General features: G+C 43.4%; 1 protein-coding gene across 3 annotated transcripts in view; it reads right to left on the bottom strand.

Moving 5' to 3' along the window:
• Positions 1 to 18,193, bottom strand: part of dmxl1 (Dmx like 1) — an 83,298-nt gene that overhangs the window by 23,281 nt on the left and 41,824 nt on the right. For all 3 annotated transcript variants that reach the window (XR_013964292.1, XM_080766903.1, XM_080766904.1), the window contains exons 25-34: positions 17,894 to 17,991; positions 17,475 to 17,640; positions 16,146 to 16,274; positions 15,680 to 15,818; positions 13,259 to 14,058; positions 12,890 to 12,988; positions 12,011 to 12,178; positions 6,069 to 6,263; positions 3,901 to 3,977; positions 174 to 295 (exon numbers count right to left, since the gene is read on the bottom strand). Coding sequence is in view for 2 of the 3 variants with exons in the window: in XM_080766903.1 (XP_080623029.1) it covers positions 174 to 295; positions 3,901 to 3,977; positions 6,069 to 6,263; positions 12,011 to 12,178; positions 12,890 to 12,988; positions 13,259 to 14,058; positions 15,680 to 15,818; positions 16,146 to 16,274; positions 17,475 to 17,640; positions 17,894 to 17,991 (1,993 nt within the window). In the remaining variant the exon portion in view is untranslated. The remainder of the gene's footprint in view (positions 1 to 173; positions 296 to 3,900; positions 3,978 to 6,068; positions 6,264 to 12,010; positions 12,179 to 12,889; positions 12,989 to 13,258; positions 14,059 to 15,679; positions 15,819 to 16,145; positions 16,275 to 17,474; positions 17,641 to 17,893; positions 17,992 to 18,193) is intronic.

Here is an 18,193-nt window from a genome sequence, read left to right as displayed (position 1 = left end):
TGTTATCAGTGAGTATTTCAGAGAGAGACCCAGAAACAAGAACTTTTGATATACACCTCACCTCATACAGTTGGGGAGCAGACCTCTGATATTTGTGTGTGACTGTAGGATTAAACACATTTTACGCATTTATTTTCAGCAAGTGACAGACCGTAGTATAAATGCTGGTTTACCTGGCCACTGTGCAGGAGAGGTGTTCGGTTGGACAGTCTCCTCCATGCTGATTGCTCTCATCGGCTGCTTCTGAGCCAGCAACACACTCTGGTACACAATCCCAGTCAACTCATTCACGTGGCTGTGGCGGAACGAATGCAGGCACACAAACACGCATAAGCAATACACTCAAAATCAGCATGAGAGCAAAACGAAAACATCTGCATAAAACATGAAGTACAGTACTTGAAAAAGTGGGGAAAGTAAAGGGCTTACAGAAGGTAGTGTAAATATATAATGTCAAACACAGTTAATGTTTTAACTTTGTTGCTAAATTAGGAAACTAGACCGGTGCCCGGTTGTAGAGCACTGAGTCGGTAACGATAGAAGTTGGCCATCCATGCCCGACCCGGCTATGCAATACCCGTTGTACCCGTGTCAGAGTACCCGTTCCACCCATTTCGTCTGTCCCTTTTCTGCCCATATATGGAGATTTCTGTATCTCTGTCTCTGTGATTACAGCCGTACACACGTACAGACAGATAGAGACGTGGTGCATTTATAGATAGAGGTCTCCCCAACTGATAAAAAAGAATCTGCAGGTTCGCCAAATCACCAGTTGAGATCGGTTCCAGCAATGACAAAAAATACTAACAGGCTACCAATGTACTACATAAGGAATTCAACAAACGTTCCTATGATATGAGCCATATTTCTCACATCAAAGGGGGTTATTCAGCATGCCGTAAATGAATTTGAGTAGTTAGGGGCTGAGAACAATGGGTATGGGCTCAACCCGATAGGGGGCCTATTAGTTTGCTTTTTGATATCCAGTAAGTCTTTCTGTAAGCTCCTGTCAAAGAACCAATTGCCTCCACATCAGAGAGGAACATGTCAGCCGAGAGGAACATCACTGAGAGGGGAGACGCGGTACGGGGATGTGATGCCTTCATCGTTTGCACCAGATGTGATTGCCAATTCTACAACAGGTCGTTTCGAGGAAGCAATCTGATTGGTTGAAACGGCTTCTAGCCGTGGGTTAAACAAGCACCATTCACCACCTAATCAAAACAAAGAATTCAGCTGCTCTGTTCTCCCAGAGCGCTAGCAAACTCGGGGGCTAGGCTAGCTAGTTTCTTGGGTCATTTGTGGTCGTAGTGACTACATCTGTCATTAAAAAAATATATTTTTTCAGCGATTTTCTTAGTTTTAAGGGTAACTGTTGTAGAATTAGAATATTACACTTGAGGGTGTGGTTTAACGTGATTATTGCCACTTCAGTGATGCTTGTGGAACTCGACTTCGTCTCGTTCCTGACCCATACATATTTTTATCCACTCCATCTCTCTACCAAACACAGTCCCATGTAATGTTACAATTGGGACTTGAACAAAAATTACAGAGGTTATTTCTAATTGACCTATAGCTAAGCCCCTCTTTAAACTGCTATGGTCCAATCACAGCTAAGCATAACATGGGTTAGACAAACCTATAGTTTTCTATATGATAAAACATTGTTTTATAAAATAAATGTCACGCACATATTTTTCCAGTGCATACAGTATGGCAGGCCTTGATGATGGATTTGGAAGAGATTTTGAAGGTCTGGTTCCAAAAATGAACCAGTATTGAATGTGTAAAATCCATGATATTTACATTGGAATGAATGAGCCTGGCTGGAAAGTGTCCAAGTGGGAGTGTCTGTCTAAGTGGGAGAGGGAGGGGCTTTGCTAAAGGTGAATTTCACTCTGTGTTATAGTAAACTGCAGTACTCATTCATCACTGCTCTTCAAGTTGTGTAAATATCTCTGGCCAAGAGCAAGCCCTGGATACAGCCAACCAGTTCCCCAGTCAGTTAGGAGTGATGAAAGTGCAACTTTAAGATCTTTAAGCTAGAATAATAAATAAGTCTTTTCCCAAGTCTCATGCCCTAAAAAAAAAAAAAACATTTCCCCTTTCCCTGCGTGACATTTTTCACTGTCACAAGCAATTCTATTTCTGGGGTCACAGCACCATAGCTCTGAGGTTCATGATCCGGTCAGAGCTGGACTTAAAAGGATTCTGTAGCAGCGCAACAAGCACTCTGACAGACAACCGTGACAGGCAGTCTCACAAGCAGCACAGCTGTAGACAACAGTGGTGCTTGAAAGAATTTTCTCAATATCTTTTTGCATGATTATGAACATGAGGCGTATAAAGAGACACCAATTAATTGTACAAATGTGATGTAAATATTGTACATGGTCATTTATTTATCGAGGGAAATCCAATATTATATATTGGCAATATTTTGAGTGGCAAAAGTATGTGAAGCAGTTTACCCCCTTATGGCCATCATAACCGTTGTTTACAGTTTACCCCCTTATGGCCATCATAACCGTTGATGTAAATTACGTAAACGTTTTATTCCCTATAATCGGGGGCTTAATGTAGCAAAATGTAGCAACCTTTAGCTTGTTTGGCTAACGGCCGATGTAATCTACCTAAACCGGACGAAATCCTCGCGTGCACGGTCTTTATGTGCATCGCTGCGTAATATGCGATATTTGGGGCTTGATTAGAGCTTAATTTGACTTAAAAACGATGATAGCTTAGCATCCCGGACATCTGACTGTGTAACACAGGGGAGAAAACTAGTGGATGTTGTGATCACGTGGCCAGATTCGCTCTATTTGGTCAAAATGGGCATAATGGTGAAGTTACCGCCACCATCAGGATTGGGTATAATACTATAGGATTACCGTGTTAGAATGAGATAGTGTGTATGTCACAGATTTTTCTATTGGCATTCAAATGACGAATTAAACATATGAATAGTGCAGGTAGAAGGCACAATCCACTGTTAATTAGGGTGGCCATATAGAGGGTTAATTTCAAGGTGAAATTAGAGTTCAGTGTTTTCAATCACAGAAATAAACAACCCAGTTGGTTTGACAACAGGCCTGGATGAGGATGAGGATGTGATCACAATCACATGAGACTGGCGGATACTCCAAGAGTCTCCGAGTGTCATCAAACTATATAAGAAATCTGCTTGAATTCAAGGGTTCATAGGGCATGTAACTGATACACTGAGAAAACTGTTGCGCCTTTCTTCGTCCTTTTTTTCAAACTTGACTACGGTAGGTCTCAAAAACCTAAGGGAAACTTTGACAGGAAAAGACTCGCTCACCGTATAGAAAAATAAGTAACTCCTTAGACAGACTTATAAAAATATTTTTTATCATGCTCTTATGGTGCTCTTTGCTCATGGTGCAATTAAAAAGCAAACGTTTCGGTCCTCAGACCTTCGTCAGTGCATGTAACTGATTGAAATGATGTCATCTTTTGGGTGAACTACTCCTTTACATAAGTTTAGTAAACATATGGACAAGGAGAATGTTCTTCTATAGCGCCATTCACACCTGAGAGACAGCTGTCTCCTCATTGTCTCCCATCTCTTCTGTGTGTCTCACGGCTCGCAATGCATTTTCAATGGGAGTCACGTGGTAATGTGGTTTGACGAGACAAGCTTGCTCCCTGGCTGTCTTCTGCCCTCCTCCCTCCCCCCCCCCACCCCATGGAACAAGGTTGTCTCGTCAAACCACGTGACTCCCATTGAAAATGCATTGCGAGCCGTGCGACACACAGAAGAGACTGGAGACAGACAGCACCTGAGAGACAGCTGTCTCTCAGGTGTGAACGGCGCCTAAGTAGCAGGTCACTCAGGACAAAAATCTAACAACAAATGCTCAGTGACACACCCACCTGTGGTTGTGCCCCTCGCAGAGACACTGGTAGATACAGGCAGACAGAGAAGCAGCCAGGCTGTGCATCACGTAGATCTGAAAGAACAAGGGTCATACAGTATGAAAGTTTGTTTACAATCCCTACTAAAGAGATGCATATATTTCTGCATTCCGTTACTTGCATAATGCTGGTGCTCTGACCCACGTACTGTCCACCTGTTTTATCGCCATAATAAATCAGAACATGAAGTTGAGATCCGGTTGGAATTTTCTGCACGTGAACGCGCAAGTGTTGACTTCAGTAATCGCATATACATTTCCATGTCTGTCTACTTTTAGGCCACGGCTGAGAAAAAGGTGCATGGTTGGGAAAATAAGTTAGCCGTTTGGAGTCGCATTTACTATGAATACCTGCATCTCCCGTCCATTAGTCACACCTCCATAATGTCACACCTCCATATATGGTCACACCTCGTGACATCACGCCTCCATATGGTCAAGCCTCGTGACATCACGCCTTGTGACACGTCACGGCACCATATATGGCCATTTCCATATATGAAGATCACGACACTGACCATATCTAACCCTGGATAACCATACATGGAGAAGACTGGATCATCACCTAGATCTGCATATATGGAGCCAGGCCGGGAACTCTACAACTGACCTCAAACCCTTAAGCCCTAACCACACTTAAGGGTCACCATGCAACTCCTTATGTCCAAACGGTTTCAAGGAGTTAACACTAAAACCATCTCGACCCTTTGGTGTGGTTTGGGCCATTGAATTCCATTCCATGCGTTGAATCACTAGGGACGTGCAACAGGACATATCACACGGCAGGGACAACGCTAAAACCGTCTTGACTCTTGACCCTTTGGTGTGGTTAGGGCTTTAGATCTCCATATATGGAGCTGACCTGTTCTGACATTCCATATGTTGATCCCACCCCACCAGTCCTTCCTGTTTTGACATTCCATATGTTGATCTGACCTCATCAAACCCTATACACTCAAACCCTGTAAACTCAAGGCACGCTCCATATATGGCCAGACCACATTACACTCAAGACACTGCCCCCGCTGCAACCCTTAGAACTCCATATATGGAGCTGACATGTTCTCTCTGGGACAATATACAGATTACTCCCACCAACTTCTGTTCAGACCCACAGATAGGAGGAATTACAAAAACCCAGCAAAGTATTGCTGGGGGCAAGGTAATAATGAGTGGGAGCTGATATAATGATCTATTTAATCTGTTGAGAAATTAATCTAAAAACTGTAAATTAATTCATAATTGTTTGCACCCACAAGGAAAAATTCATTAATTTGGCTAACTTTAGCAGAATACTCAAGTGAAAATACACATTAATGTCAGCGTTATTGTTTGTCTCAATTTGCCTAACTTTTAAGGGACTAAAACATAAACAGACTAGGGCTATAACGATTGATTATTTCTTTAGCATTTATTCTAACAATTACTTTGTCGATGCATCGAAAACTTCAATTGATTTACTTGGTTATTAAAATAATTAACTGTTGCACCCCCAAAACAGACCAATAGATCAATGAGAGTAAAACAGCACAAACACCACATTTGAAATAGCTTTCCTCTGATACAGAGCATATGGCCCCAGGAGTGGGCACAAACAGGAATTAAGGTTGAATTGGGAAACACTTGAAAAATTGAAACCATTTACTTCCCCATAACCTGCCTACAAATATGTCTCTACAATACATACAGTAGGCTTAACATCAATTTCACAGATTGTGAGTTACATGGACCAAAAAAATAATACATTTGATTTTGTGGGTCATTTCCCACATCTACCAGTGCCCTTGTCCTCTTGCAATGGAAACTTAAATTCAGAGCTCTGTTTTGTCAAGCAGAAAAAAAAATATGTGTGAATGAATAGATTCCTGAAAAACAGCAAAAGATTGCAAATCTCTTTGCGACAAATGTATGCAATGTATCAACTTTTATTGCACAACATTGTTGTTCAACAAAGAAAAAACAGAGCTTAAGTGGCTAGCCAGACTAATCGATTTAGTTCATTAGAAAAATTAATATATATATATATATATATTTATTTAAGAACCACACTTTTTCATTATTCGATGAATCTAAAAAGTAATCATAAGTGGTGACCGTGAGGACCAGGGGTCATTCTGTGTGTCTCACCTCACTGTTGATCACATCAGGGTGCGGAGGAGAGTCCAGGCCATTGATGGTGTGCAAGATGTCATGAGTCAAGTTGGTCAGGTGGACTATGGGATTGGCCACCACCGTCTTGGCGTTGGCCGTGCAAGCCAAAAGAAGAGGGATGGAGGCATGCTGGGGGCAGAGTGCCACCGTTGATGGGCTAGCAGAGTCGTCCTGTAGGCAGGATGTGGATGTTAATACAGTCCAAATTAAAGTAATGCATTGAACAAATCAACAATTGGATGTGCCATATTATTGTCTTCAATTAAAGGACCACTTCACCACTTTTCAACCTAACTTCATATAATAGGTCCTCACTAATAATCATGAAAAAAATGGCACGATTTTTTTCTTCTCAGTCTGTGTCTCATAGGACGGCTGTGGGCAGTTTAGAAATTCCAGTGACATCATCATTAGGCAGATCTTTTTTTAAACAAGATTTATTTCCATTTTTGCATTGAAACTTTTCAGGACTAGAAAGCCTGCAGTTTCTATTAGCATGTATTCCCCATCGATGATGTCACTGAAAGACGGTTTCTGAACTGCCCACAGCCCTCCTATGAGACACAGACCGAGTAGAAAAACATTGCACCATTTTTTCATGATTATTAGTGAGGATCTATTATATGAAGGTTGAAAAGTGGTCCTTTAAAGAAAACTGAAGTAATCGTTTTTGGAGCCAAGGAAGACGCCCAGATCCAATGTTAAAAACCTCTAGCCAAATGAAAACCCTTGACATAGTCATTGAATTTAAAACAGCTACATTAACACAATCACACAAGTTAAAGGACTTACTGTATGTCTCAGCAAGATCTAGAAAAACATATCCACACATTAATATTAACTAGACTTGTCTCTTACAGGTCTCCCTAAAAAAAAAAAACGACTAGTTGATTCATAACACTGCTGCTCGAGTCCTTACCAATACCAAGAAAGTGGAGCATATCACCCCAGTTCTTAAATCCTTCCTTACAAAATACTACTGTTGGGTCTATAAAGCTTTGAATGTTGTTTCCTTTGCTTGATGTTCTGTGTAAAGCACTTGTTGAAATGTGCTATACAAATAAAATTGCCTGCCGGCTAGTGCCTACAGTGTGTTGCGTGTGGGATGAGTTCCAATGCACTGAGGCTAGTGCCTACAGTGTGTTGCGTGTGGGATGAGTTCCAATGCACTGAGGCTATAGTGCCTACAGTATGTTGCGTGTGGGATGAGTTCCAATGCACTGAGGCAGACACATCCAGGGATTTAAATGTGTTATGTGCAGTATCTGGGTAACAGAGTGGAGAATAGAAGCTCTACAAGCTCACAACCCATCTTGCTGCATGTTGTGAGCTTAAACTGGAGAGGTGCTGTTTTTGGTATAAATCTGGCTTAAGATTTATACAGTGTAAGTAATATGTTGTTTAAATAGGGCAAAAAATATGTGTATAATTATAGCAGCCTTATTATAACTGATAAGATTTAATGACCTGTCTAACACAAATGGAGAAAAACTTGCAACCGTCTCACTCCCTTGTTTTTCTTTTTGTGGCTCATAAAAAGAGCTCAGAAAAGAGAAGTCTGGGTGTGTTTGCTTTGATGTGAATTGTGAGGCAACAGCCGGCCTCCTGCTGAGACATAATCAGAAGGGATGAGGATAACTGGGTATGATGACACAAGTATCGCAGTGCAAACTAACCCAAGATGAGATAAGATGCGTAGAATCTGACCAAAGGCAGTGAGGGGTGTGGGACCTGTGTGTGTGTGTGCGCGCGCATGTGCATAGTATAGCCATATTAATCATAGGAACCCTAATGTCCCCAAAGTATTTTGTAAAAAATCTATAAGCTCACAACGTTATTGTTCTTGACGAATCATCAACAGACCATCTGTATGTTACTTCAAGCTCGCAACGCGTTGTGACGTGTTGTAGATCGGCAATTTTTGAATAACCAATGTACTACTAGGGTTAAAGTGCTTAAACTGACTTTTAACTCTTTACATTTTTATCCCACGATTTTGCAGCCCATTATTTCACCCAGTGTCAATTATCTAATGTAATCCTGGGCGCTACACTTCCTCTGCCAACCTGGGGGGGGGGGGGGTTTCCCCGGCCGGACGTAGTGCGTTCCTTTCGCCAACCCCACATCGGGTATGGGTACTGATGACACAGAGGAGGGAACACGCCCACAGCAGGCCCCAGGCGGGGAATCGAACCCAGGACCTTCCAGCTGTGAGGTAGCCTGGGATCCACCTATGCTTTCTATGGCATAGGCAGCTCCCGGCCGGATCCGCCGGGAGAATCTAGACACAGCTGCGCGACATGAGACTGATTAATTCGAGCGACAGAGAGAGAGAGGAGTGTGTGTGTGCGTCAATTTAACAAAGATGCAGACAATCCGAAATCAGCAGAGAGTGATCGACGTTTGCACTACTCTATGCCGAATTGAAGTGGACTCTGACCCAGACTTTTTTTTCCCTCCCTGGAAATAAAAACGTCTGGGTTTCCGAGGCTAGCTGTGAGGTGACAGCACTACTGACTGTGCCAACTGACTTTGATGGTATACATAATATGTATACCATCAAAGTCAGTTGGCAAAATATGCTAATATTATTAGCATATTTTGCTGGGTCCCTGGACCCCACTTTAAGAACTACTGGTCTAGCTAATCAATACATTTAATTAATAGGCCAACAGCATCTGGCTTGACAATGCAGAAATATGAAAGAATATGGATGACAGCAAGAGGGGACCAAAGGTTGTGTGTGTGTTTGACGGGACGAGTTGCTGCTTTTCTTCAGAAATCAAAAGCAGTAGAGCAGAATTAATTCACTTTGAACGTCAACTGTGCTACCAATAAGCACTGTTCCCATGACAACTTATGAGAGCAGTTAACAATTCTTAAGATTACAATTTGACTTCTAGCGAGACGTCCCTCCGGAACCTCACTAAGGTGCGTTATCAATCCATGAGATCTGGAAGTAGGCCTGCGTGAGTGTGTTTGTGAGTTGCAATAAAGTATTGAATATGGTTGCATTAAGCTGCACGCACACACGGAGTGCAACAAACCATGTACAACCCAGATTCGGCACAAACAAGGGACTAAATTATTTTCGCTCCTATGCCACCAAAATGTGGAACGCTCTACCAACAGTCATTAAGAATCCCTTAACTCCTGGCTGAAATTCAAAACTGGCCTCTGTAAAATCTGAATCCCCCCCCCCTTTTCCCTTTATGATGAATTGCTGTTCTGTTCTTTAACTATATAGAAGTGTCTATTTGTACGTCTCTAAATGTGTTTTGATGAATTGAATATGGTGGACCCTCTCGTAAACAAGTGTAATGCTTTGTTGGGTCGTCCACTCACAGTTAACAGTCTTTGTATTGAGTTTGTTCCTGAAATGTACTGTAATTCTGCAAACTGTTAATAAATATTTCAATCAATCAAAACAGCTATGAGAGAATGAATGTCAAACCCTGGTTGATCCAGTTGCTTTCAGAAGGTTTTGTGGTTCATCTTTCATTCATGACCTTCCTATAGTACTGTGTGTATGTACCTTTTGGATCCTTCACAAAAATAATCGGTCAACAACTGCTAAGATGCCAACTGAGTCTATAGTAACCACGCAGCCCCCTCCTCCAACTCCTCCCTATGCACTGGCCCTATATACATATACTAGGGATGTTAAGTTAATTGTTTAATCGCTGTTAAGAAATTAGTCGATTAGACGTAATTAATAGAACATTATGCGGTTCTATCATTGGGTGGTTTTCTGTGAAGGTAAAGCTGTCTGGGAAATTAAGATTCTCAGATTGTTTACAAAAACTCAGCTTAACTAACCGGTTAATCGATCGATAAGCTTATCAAAACGTATCAATTAAATATTAATGCATTAATCGATAATTCACATCCCCAATATATACACACGCACAACCCTTGACAATTTCATGCTTTCCTTACACCTTGTGTAAAACAAACAAACACTGTATACACATCAGCTTTCACACACACCTTGACATTCTATATTTTCACTATAAACATGCCTTCCACACACACACACACACACACACACACACACACACACACACACACGCCTACAATACTGTGTGCCTCCTGTAATATGCAATTTCCCTATTTAGACAAGTCCACCACTAGGGTTCATACCGGTATTCTGGGATGAACATTTAGCAAAAACAGCTCTACAAGCTCACAATGTTGTGAAATCAGCATCTTAGATCAGCTCATTTTGTTGAAGAGATGTGGTTTAGAAAGAAAGAAATCACAGTATGACACCTGTGTGAAGTGAGGGGCGTTCTCAACAGGCCCGGCGAAAATAAAGGACCACAACAAACACAACAAAGCCTGTACACTCAAGAGTCATATATGGAGCTGACCTGTTCTGACATTCCATAAATTATGTTGATCTGATTTCATCAAACACTGTACACTCAAGACACACTCCATTTGTGGCCAGTACAGAATTAATTCCATATGTTGATCTGACCCCCCATGCAAAAGCACCAGCACTCGTCCAGCAGTCTGCTGTCACCCAGGCGGATATGTTGATCTGACCCCCCATGCCAAAGCGCCAGCGCTCGCCCATAGTCTGCTGTCACCCTTTAGGGTGAGGTCGCTTCTCGCCCCACAGGCGTCTTACTGGTATAGACTGCATGTTTGGAATTGTAACAGCTGAAATCAATAATATATCAGTATTTGGATATTAACCTGTGGGCCCCTAGGCTGCCAGTTGCCCATGTATGGTGTAAGTAACTGGTTAAAAATATAGGGCCCATATAATAATAAGTTCCCTTATTCCATATATTCAGCATAGTTTGCTGTAGGACCCGATGACACTGTGGGGTGATGGTGGCAGACTGGGTGATGACACTGTGGGGTGATGGTGGCAGACTGGGTGATGACACTGTGGGGTGATGGTGGCAGACTGGGTGATGACACTGTGGGGTGATGGTGGCAGACTGGGTGATGACACTGTGGGGTGATGGTGGCAGACTGGGTGAATGGACACTGTGGGGTGATGGTGGCAGACTGGGTGATGACACTGTGGGGTGATGGTGGCAGACTGGGTGATGACACTGTGGGGTGATGGTGGCAGACTGGGTGATGACACTGTGGGGTGATGGTGGCAGACTGGGTGAATGGACACTGTGGGGTGATGGTGGCAGACTGGGTGATGACACTGTGGGGTGATGGTGGCAGACTGGGTGATGACACTGTGGGGTGATGGTGGCAGACTGGGTGAATGGACACTGTGGGGTGATGGTGGCAGACTGGGTGATGACACTGTGGGGTGAAGGTGGCAGACTGTGTGAATGGACACTGTGGGGTGATGGTGGCAGACTGGGTGAATGGACACTGTGGGGTGATGGTGGCAGACTGGGTGATGACACTGTGGGGTGATGGTGGCAGACTGGGTGATGACACTGTGGGGTGATGGTGGCAGACTGGGTGATGACACTGTGGGGTGATGGTGGCAGACTGGGTGAATGGACACTGGGCTCACTGACTTCCTGGACTACATGTTGTCTCAGTAAGACAGCCCTCCCCCTATCCACAAGGAGGACCAGTGCACCAAAGCATTATGAGAATTGTAGTCCACGAAGGAAGTGAGCCCAGTGTCGATGACATCAGAGACACCGGGCACACTGGTCAAATCTAAAACCACATATTACACTCAGAGTAGAGCCGCTGCTTCTTCGCCTGGAAAGGAGCCAGCTTAGGTGGTTCGGGCATCGGCTTAGGATGCTAAGGACCCGACTACGGATGAGCGGTTGAAGATGGATGGATGGACATATTACACGCATAAAACCCCCCAGGAAAGTGTTCCAAGTCTTCTAAATGTCGTTAAAATATATATTTTTTGCTAAAAGGGTGAAGTGTCCCTTTAACGGTGACCGTGGGTGTGCATCCGTTTCAAATACCTGGTGTGATTCCTGCAGCAGCAAAATGAGCTCCATGCGCACAGAGGCCAGTCCTCCACCATGAGAGCCATGCAGGCTGCAGTAACTCAGGAACATCCTCAGAAGAGGCTGGTTACTCTGGAGCCAGTGTCTCCGGCTCCTCTGGCTCTCACAAGGCAGGCTTACAGGCTGTTGAAGGAAAAACATTATAATCAATTAGCCCCTCATTGGTTTTTACTGCCACATAGGGATGGATCTCGTTAATTTCTATTGATAACAAGCACCTCATCGATCAGGCTTATCGAGCCGTTTTTTTAACGAGCATTTTCTATTATTTTGTCGAAGGACGGGAGAGAGAAATTCTCAACAGAACCAGTATCTTTTTCTAGGGTGTTCAAATACAGTACTTTTATAACAGACGGAAGGCAATTTACCTTTTTACTTTTGGAAACTAATATTGAAGGAACTGTTGACTGGTTAATGTGTGTATAATGTTGTTTACCCGGGCAGCGCTGGTTGGCAGGTATCAATACACTTTTAGACTGCCAGCATGGGTGATTACATTTATTTCTTGATCGCCTCTTGTCTTGATTGTCTAAGCATGACGTCATGGGCCGTTATGCTCGATAGCAGGCTCTACACCATACTGTATCTCTTTGGCAAAAGCAAACAATCATCAGAACATGTCGGATTGCAATGTTGTGAGCTAAGCTTGTTAATGTGCACACCCCAGAGTAACACTAGGGTCCATATTGTTAACTAGCAAGCTGGTTTTCAGCTGAAGTTCTAGAGTGGTACACAAAACAAAATTAACCTTTAAATCTTTCATGACAATATACTCTGCTAAAGCTGTGACGAAGTGAAAAAGATGTGTTGCCATGGCAGCAACCAAACACCCACCGGTCCCTCCTCTGCTGCCCCAGAGACAGGAGCCATAGTGTGGTCGGACAGCTCCAGCAGACAGGGCTTATAGCTGCAGCAGCGCTGGAGAGCCACCACCTGGGGAAACAAAATGGAATGTTTTTACATTCATGTTGCTACAGGGAATCTATCATCCATGGGCTAGAGAATCTGTGGAATGCATAATGTAATGCATTTCATCAAGTTATTAAAGGCTTCATTTTCACAAGACACTGCAATTGTTTCATAGACAAACAAGCCGTTTGTCTTACTTGCCTTGTCTTTAGGTGGTTTTAAAAACACGTAACTACAATCGTTAAGTCTCGGCCATCGAGACTTACATGAAAAAGCATTAAAGTATTCTCTCACCTCTCTCTCTAGCCACTGGCAGAGCTGGTAGCGCAGCTTCCCTCCCTCCAGCTCGTAGCCCGTCGACAGGGTCCTCAGCTCATTGGTCAGGATCTTCAGGCACGCGCTGAACTTCAGCTGGGCTGCCAGGATGTCCTCAGATGGCATTATGAAGTCATCGCTGTTGATGTCCTTGCCGTCCTCCTCCGTGGCGGTCTCAGACAGAGACATGGTGTCCTGGGTGTCATGATGAAACACGCTGTCCCCTGTCACACCTTTCTTGCTGCTTTTATTATCATCCTCGTCCTCCTCCTCGTCCTCGTTGTCTTTGTCACTGTCCCACTTCAGCTCCATAGGCTCATCCAGGACAGCCATCGATGGCTGACTCCAGTCGAAACTCAACATCGAGTCCGATTGGCTGTTGGACAGGCTGTCCCCGGCCGACTCATACCCGTTCAGAACCGGGTATGAACCGTCAAAATCGGACGCCTGGCCTTTCTGGCTTCCGTCACTGAGTTCCGGGCTCATGCCCGTATCCCCCCGGCTGACAACCAGTTTGGAATGCTTGTGGACTTTTGGCATCTTGGAAAGTACTTCCAGGGCCAGCATAGGGCAGCCTGCCTGGAGGTGGGCATACGCTGCAGTGAAGAACAGCCTTCTCTCCACCAGGGTGATTGAGTCTGCTCTGCGGCCCTCGGTAGTCAGACCAACTTTGGCTTTGTCTGATGAGCCCAAATGCCGGCGGAGGATCAGAGGGTGAGTGCGGAGGTAGGTGTAAAAGTTGAACACCTCAGGGCTGAATGGGGACGTGGTTGAGGGACCTGCCATAGAAATACATACAAGTGAGAGGAGACTGGGCTATTTAAACTGAAGAGTGTGTGCAAAACAGTCCCCCTACTGCTTTGATCACAGTTAGTGCCTGCCATGTTGTGTTATTGTTATTGAATCAGATGCGGAGAAGGGACGCACAATGAATCAGTAATTATATTCGACATTTTGTAGTGCAGAGCGCTCTTATCTAGGCCAAATGCCTGGCGTTCTGTTATTGGGGGACTAGAAGGACAACTAGGGAGCCTATGACAGCTACTGTAACTGAGAACAGATAGTTAGCAAAATGCGGTTCCTAAATATTGACTCCTTTACATCCACGGTCTTTCCATATGTTTTATTTCTCGCTGCATTTTATATTTAACCGTCTTGCCACCAGCATTAAATTGCGCATTGCCAAAGTTTTATCGTGCATAACACTTATTTTGAAGAGCCAAATATCCGTAACAGCATGTTACAATGACAAAATGCTGTGTGTGGTGTCTTGACCGGTTGTTGTTCTCTCACTCGGGGCAGAAAAAACCCGACTGCATGTATCACAGCGCATGCTGTCGGCCGTTGAAAAAACGTGTTTTCACCAGAAACGACATTCATTGCGCCGATTTGGAGATACAGACATTTGGACGCGGACCATTGAATGCAAGTGAAGTGCGCATCTTCAAAATAGCGCGGGGGGGGGGGGGGGGATTATATTAACACTCATTCTACAAGATATTTCCATACAAAATGTACAAGCATTTGTTCATCAATTCGTTATTCCAGAAAGGATTTGATTAAACACATGGTACATTGTTGTAAACTAAGTCTCCAAACTAAACTCCCAGACAGAGAAATCATCTCCACAAGGAGGGTGCTCATCAGGGAGCGCTTTCTCTCTCAAGTCATGGTGAGGTTCACATTAAGTTCAGTGCTTCTTCCATTCTTAATGCAAGCTTTACAGACAAGTCCTATACACACACACACACACCTTTCTCATGTGATCTACACTTGTGTTCACTTGCACGCATCCATAAATAATATACTATAGACCAATTACTCCTATGACAGAAGACAAGGTTGTACCTGGGATCCGTGACATCAGACATACAGCACTAAGTCACTGGACTCACTGCTGGTTGAACTTGTCACCCACAAAAATATCTATGAATAACAGTAGTCTACTGGTACCACCAGTAAATCTGATTGGTCTACTTGTATTTCTTTCAGTCACACATGCAACATTTTTGTTTAATCTTAGCCGTTATAAACAAGCCTTATATACCAAAGACCTATTAGTGCAAGAGAGGAGCACTGACGGTCTACTATTGTCTGTACTTCCTCTCAGCAGCATGTCTCTGGAATAATATTCCAGAGACACTATTTTTATTTTGTATTTCCTATAAGTCTATATTATAGACGTATAGGAAATACAAAATAGGATCCTCAGTATTCATTTATTATTATATCCCGTAATTAATTTACTATGTCTTATTTGTAACTCTAAATGTAACTAAATGCACATGGAAGGGCCCATTTGGTTACATTCCTACACTCCAGAGTTAAGTTAGCAGCATTGGGATTCGACTGTGTACTAGCTAAATCCCAGACAGACATCGTTTAGCACTATAAATGTACCGGGGTCAGATGTGCCCCCAGTGGGCCCAGAGGTGGTGCTCTTAGCAGGCTGTTCCAGCAGAGTGTCCAGAGCTCTGCTGTACTCCTCCAGGACCCAGTGGGCCACGCTGCGCAGGAACGGGTCTGGATGAGCTGCAATCTGAGCAGGAGAACATACTATCAGACTGGAGGCACCTTCAGGTAACTCCCGAGTTCATTTTCCATACAAATGTCAAGCAAATTTCAAGTGAATTAGGTTCCATCAACTTATTGGCCTATAAAACGGTTATAATCTAACCCATATTCATCTTTTATTGAAACATTTCATTTGCCATATAATCCAGACATTAGTGGCTAACATAGATTTATGCTAAGGTTGTCATGGAAATTACCTTTCCTTTTCACATTTTGTAATTTCCAGACTGAAACCATCAACACACACACACACACACACACACACACACACACACACACACACACACAGTACCTGTTTGTCCATGCCGAGGACGTGTCGTTGAAGGATCTTTTTGTAGGTGGAAGCAGTCTCAAACTCAGACTCATACAGCCTAGAGATCACCAGTGCCAGCTGGATGTCCTGCAACTTCTCTATACACACCTGGAAGAGAAGTCATCATTGTCAGGGTTCACATTTCAGGGTTCGGAGGAGGGCAGAATGGGACAGAACAAGCCTCGAGAAAATATTCCCATTTCCTAAACATAGTCTCAAAATGAAATGAGGTCACGTCCAACTTCTGTCACAGATACACACCTCATAATTATTTTCGGAGATGAATTGGGGTTAGGATTTTCCCTTTTATCCCTAATGAGGGAGAAGGAAATCAAACATGCAAGTGTACATCTCCGTACACACAGCAGGGAGGTAGATGAGGTGTGCAACTCATCTCAGGCTCTCAGGGTGTGAGCTGCATTTAAATTAGGCTACCTACGCTAGAGAGACCAAACAAAGTCAACCGTTGCCCTTCACCATGATGACACTCATTTGCATAATTCTCAGCGAACGTAGTCATTTCTCCTGTAGAGAAAATAATGTGATTTCCACTCCCCACTAACAGGTCTTTCACAGCCAGGTTTAACTGAGCGAATACAATGTTAAAAAACAAAACTTTAACTGTGTAGATTATCTTTTCATGGTTTGTCAGACAATAAGCGATACTAGCATTCCTTTACAAACTACAGCATAACTGGGAAAGCATGTGGAAGAACGCATTCTAGGGCACAAATCTATATTTAGTAGCAGGAACATGCAGTATGAAGCAAAAAGTTATGGAAGTACATTCTTTCGTAACATGAAGGGACAATGTTGCTTGTCCCTTCTGTAAAGGGCTTCGCTGCGAGTAGGTTATTGCTTAAGGGAAATATTGTATGTAGAACACGGCAACACCCAAGAGTCAACAGCCCAACATCAATAATTCTTCAGTGCATATTGTTAAAAGCTTTTGACAAAGACACCACCTCTGGAACATGTCAGGCTGTTTTAATAAATAAAAAGGGAAAATACTGTACGTGCTGATAAAAAGTGCTGGTGTTGCAGAATGACATGCATCACCATAGCCACTATGTCCCTGTTGGGGAACTGCTTACAATATGCTAGGATTCTGATCATACATCATCCTACAGCTAGGCTGAGGAATTCCATAAACAAAGACACCAATAATGTGGGTATGATTCATGATTCATCAGACGTAGCAAAAAAGAAGTGACTTTTGCTTCTGTTGAAAAAAAGAATAATAATAAAGAAAAAAGGGACAAGTGTCTCTCTCATTTTTGTTTTGCATCCCTTCTGGTCCTCATTTACCTCGACAGCATCCTTGAGGGAGCCCGCCAGAAGGAAGAAGGCTGCAGAGTGCTGGAATCGCTGTTTCCCCAGAAGAGAAAAGGCATTCTTCAACGCCGCTCTCCTCCACCGCTCCTCACTGAAGTTGTTGCTGAAGAAGCCTGTCATCTTGACATTCTTTTGAGACCTGTAGGGGGAATAAGATAATAGATTCCAAAACAACAACAACAACATTGCTGTCATTAATCTCTTTATAATCTGACAGTATTGATCTTGGCTTCGAAGGGAGAAAGAGAGAGAGTGTGGGTGTGTGTGTGGGTGACGTGTGTGAGTGTGAGTGTGAGTGTGAGTGTGAGTGTGAGTGTGAGTGTGAGTGTGTGTGTGTGTGTGTGTGTGTGTGTGTGTGTGTGTGTGAGAAAGCCTGTCAGAATAGTGCCTACCTGTAAAGTCCCCAGACCACTGCTTTCTTCTTCATGGCGAGGTAAAAAATAGCTGCGTCCAGAGGATCATTGTTCTTCTGAAAAGAAGCCTTGGCAACCTGACAAACAGAGTGGAGGAAAAAACCTCAACAACAAAACAAAAAGACAAAAAGTGCTTAGAATTTCAGTACACGTCCCTGCAGTCCACAGCAGCTTTATCTACAGTGTGAATGTTGCTTTGTGGGTCATTTTGGAAAGAAGCACATACTAGATTATCATCGCTGTCGGGCAGAAAACTTGCATCTCCATGTTTCATCTTTT

This window comes from Protomyctophum bolini (assembly GCF_963924005.1).
Source record: "Protomyctophum bolini genome assembly, chromosome: 6".
Taxonomy (NCBI): domain Eukaryota; kingdom Metazoa; phylum Chordata; class Actinopteri; order Myctophiformes; family Myctophidae; genus Protomyctophum; species Protomyctophum bolini.
Note: the sequence above shows the minus strand (reverse complement) of the source record. Positions and strands in the feature narration are given on the sequence as shown.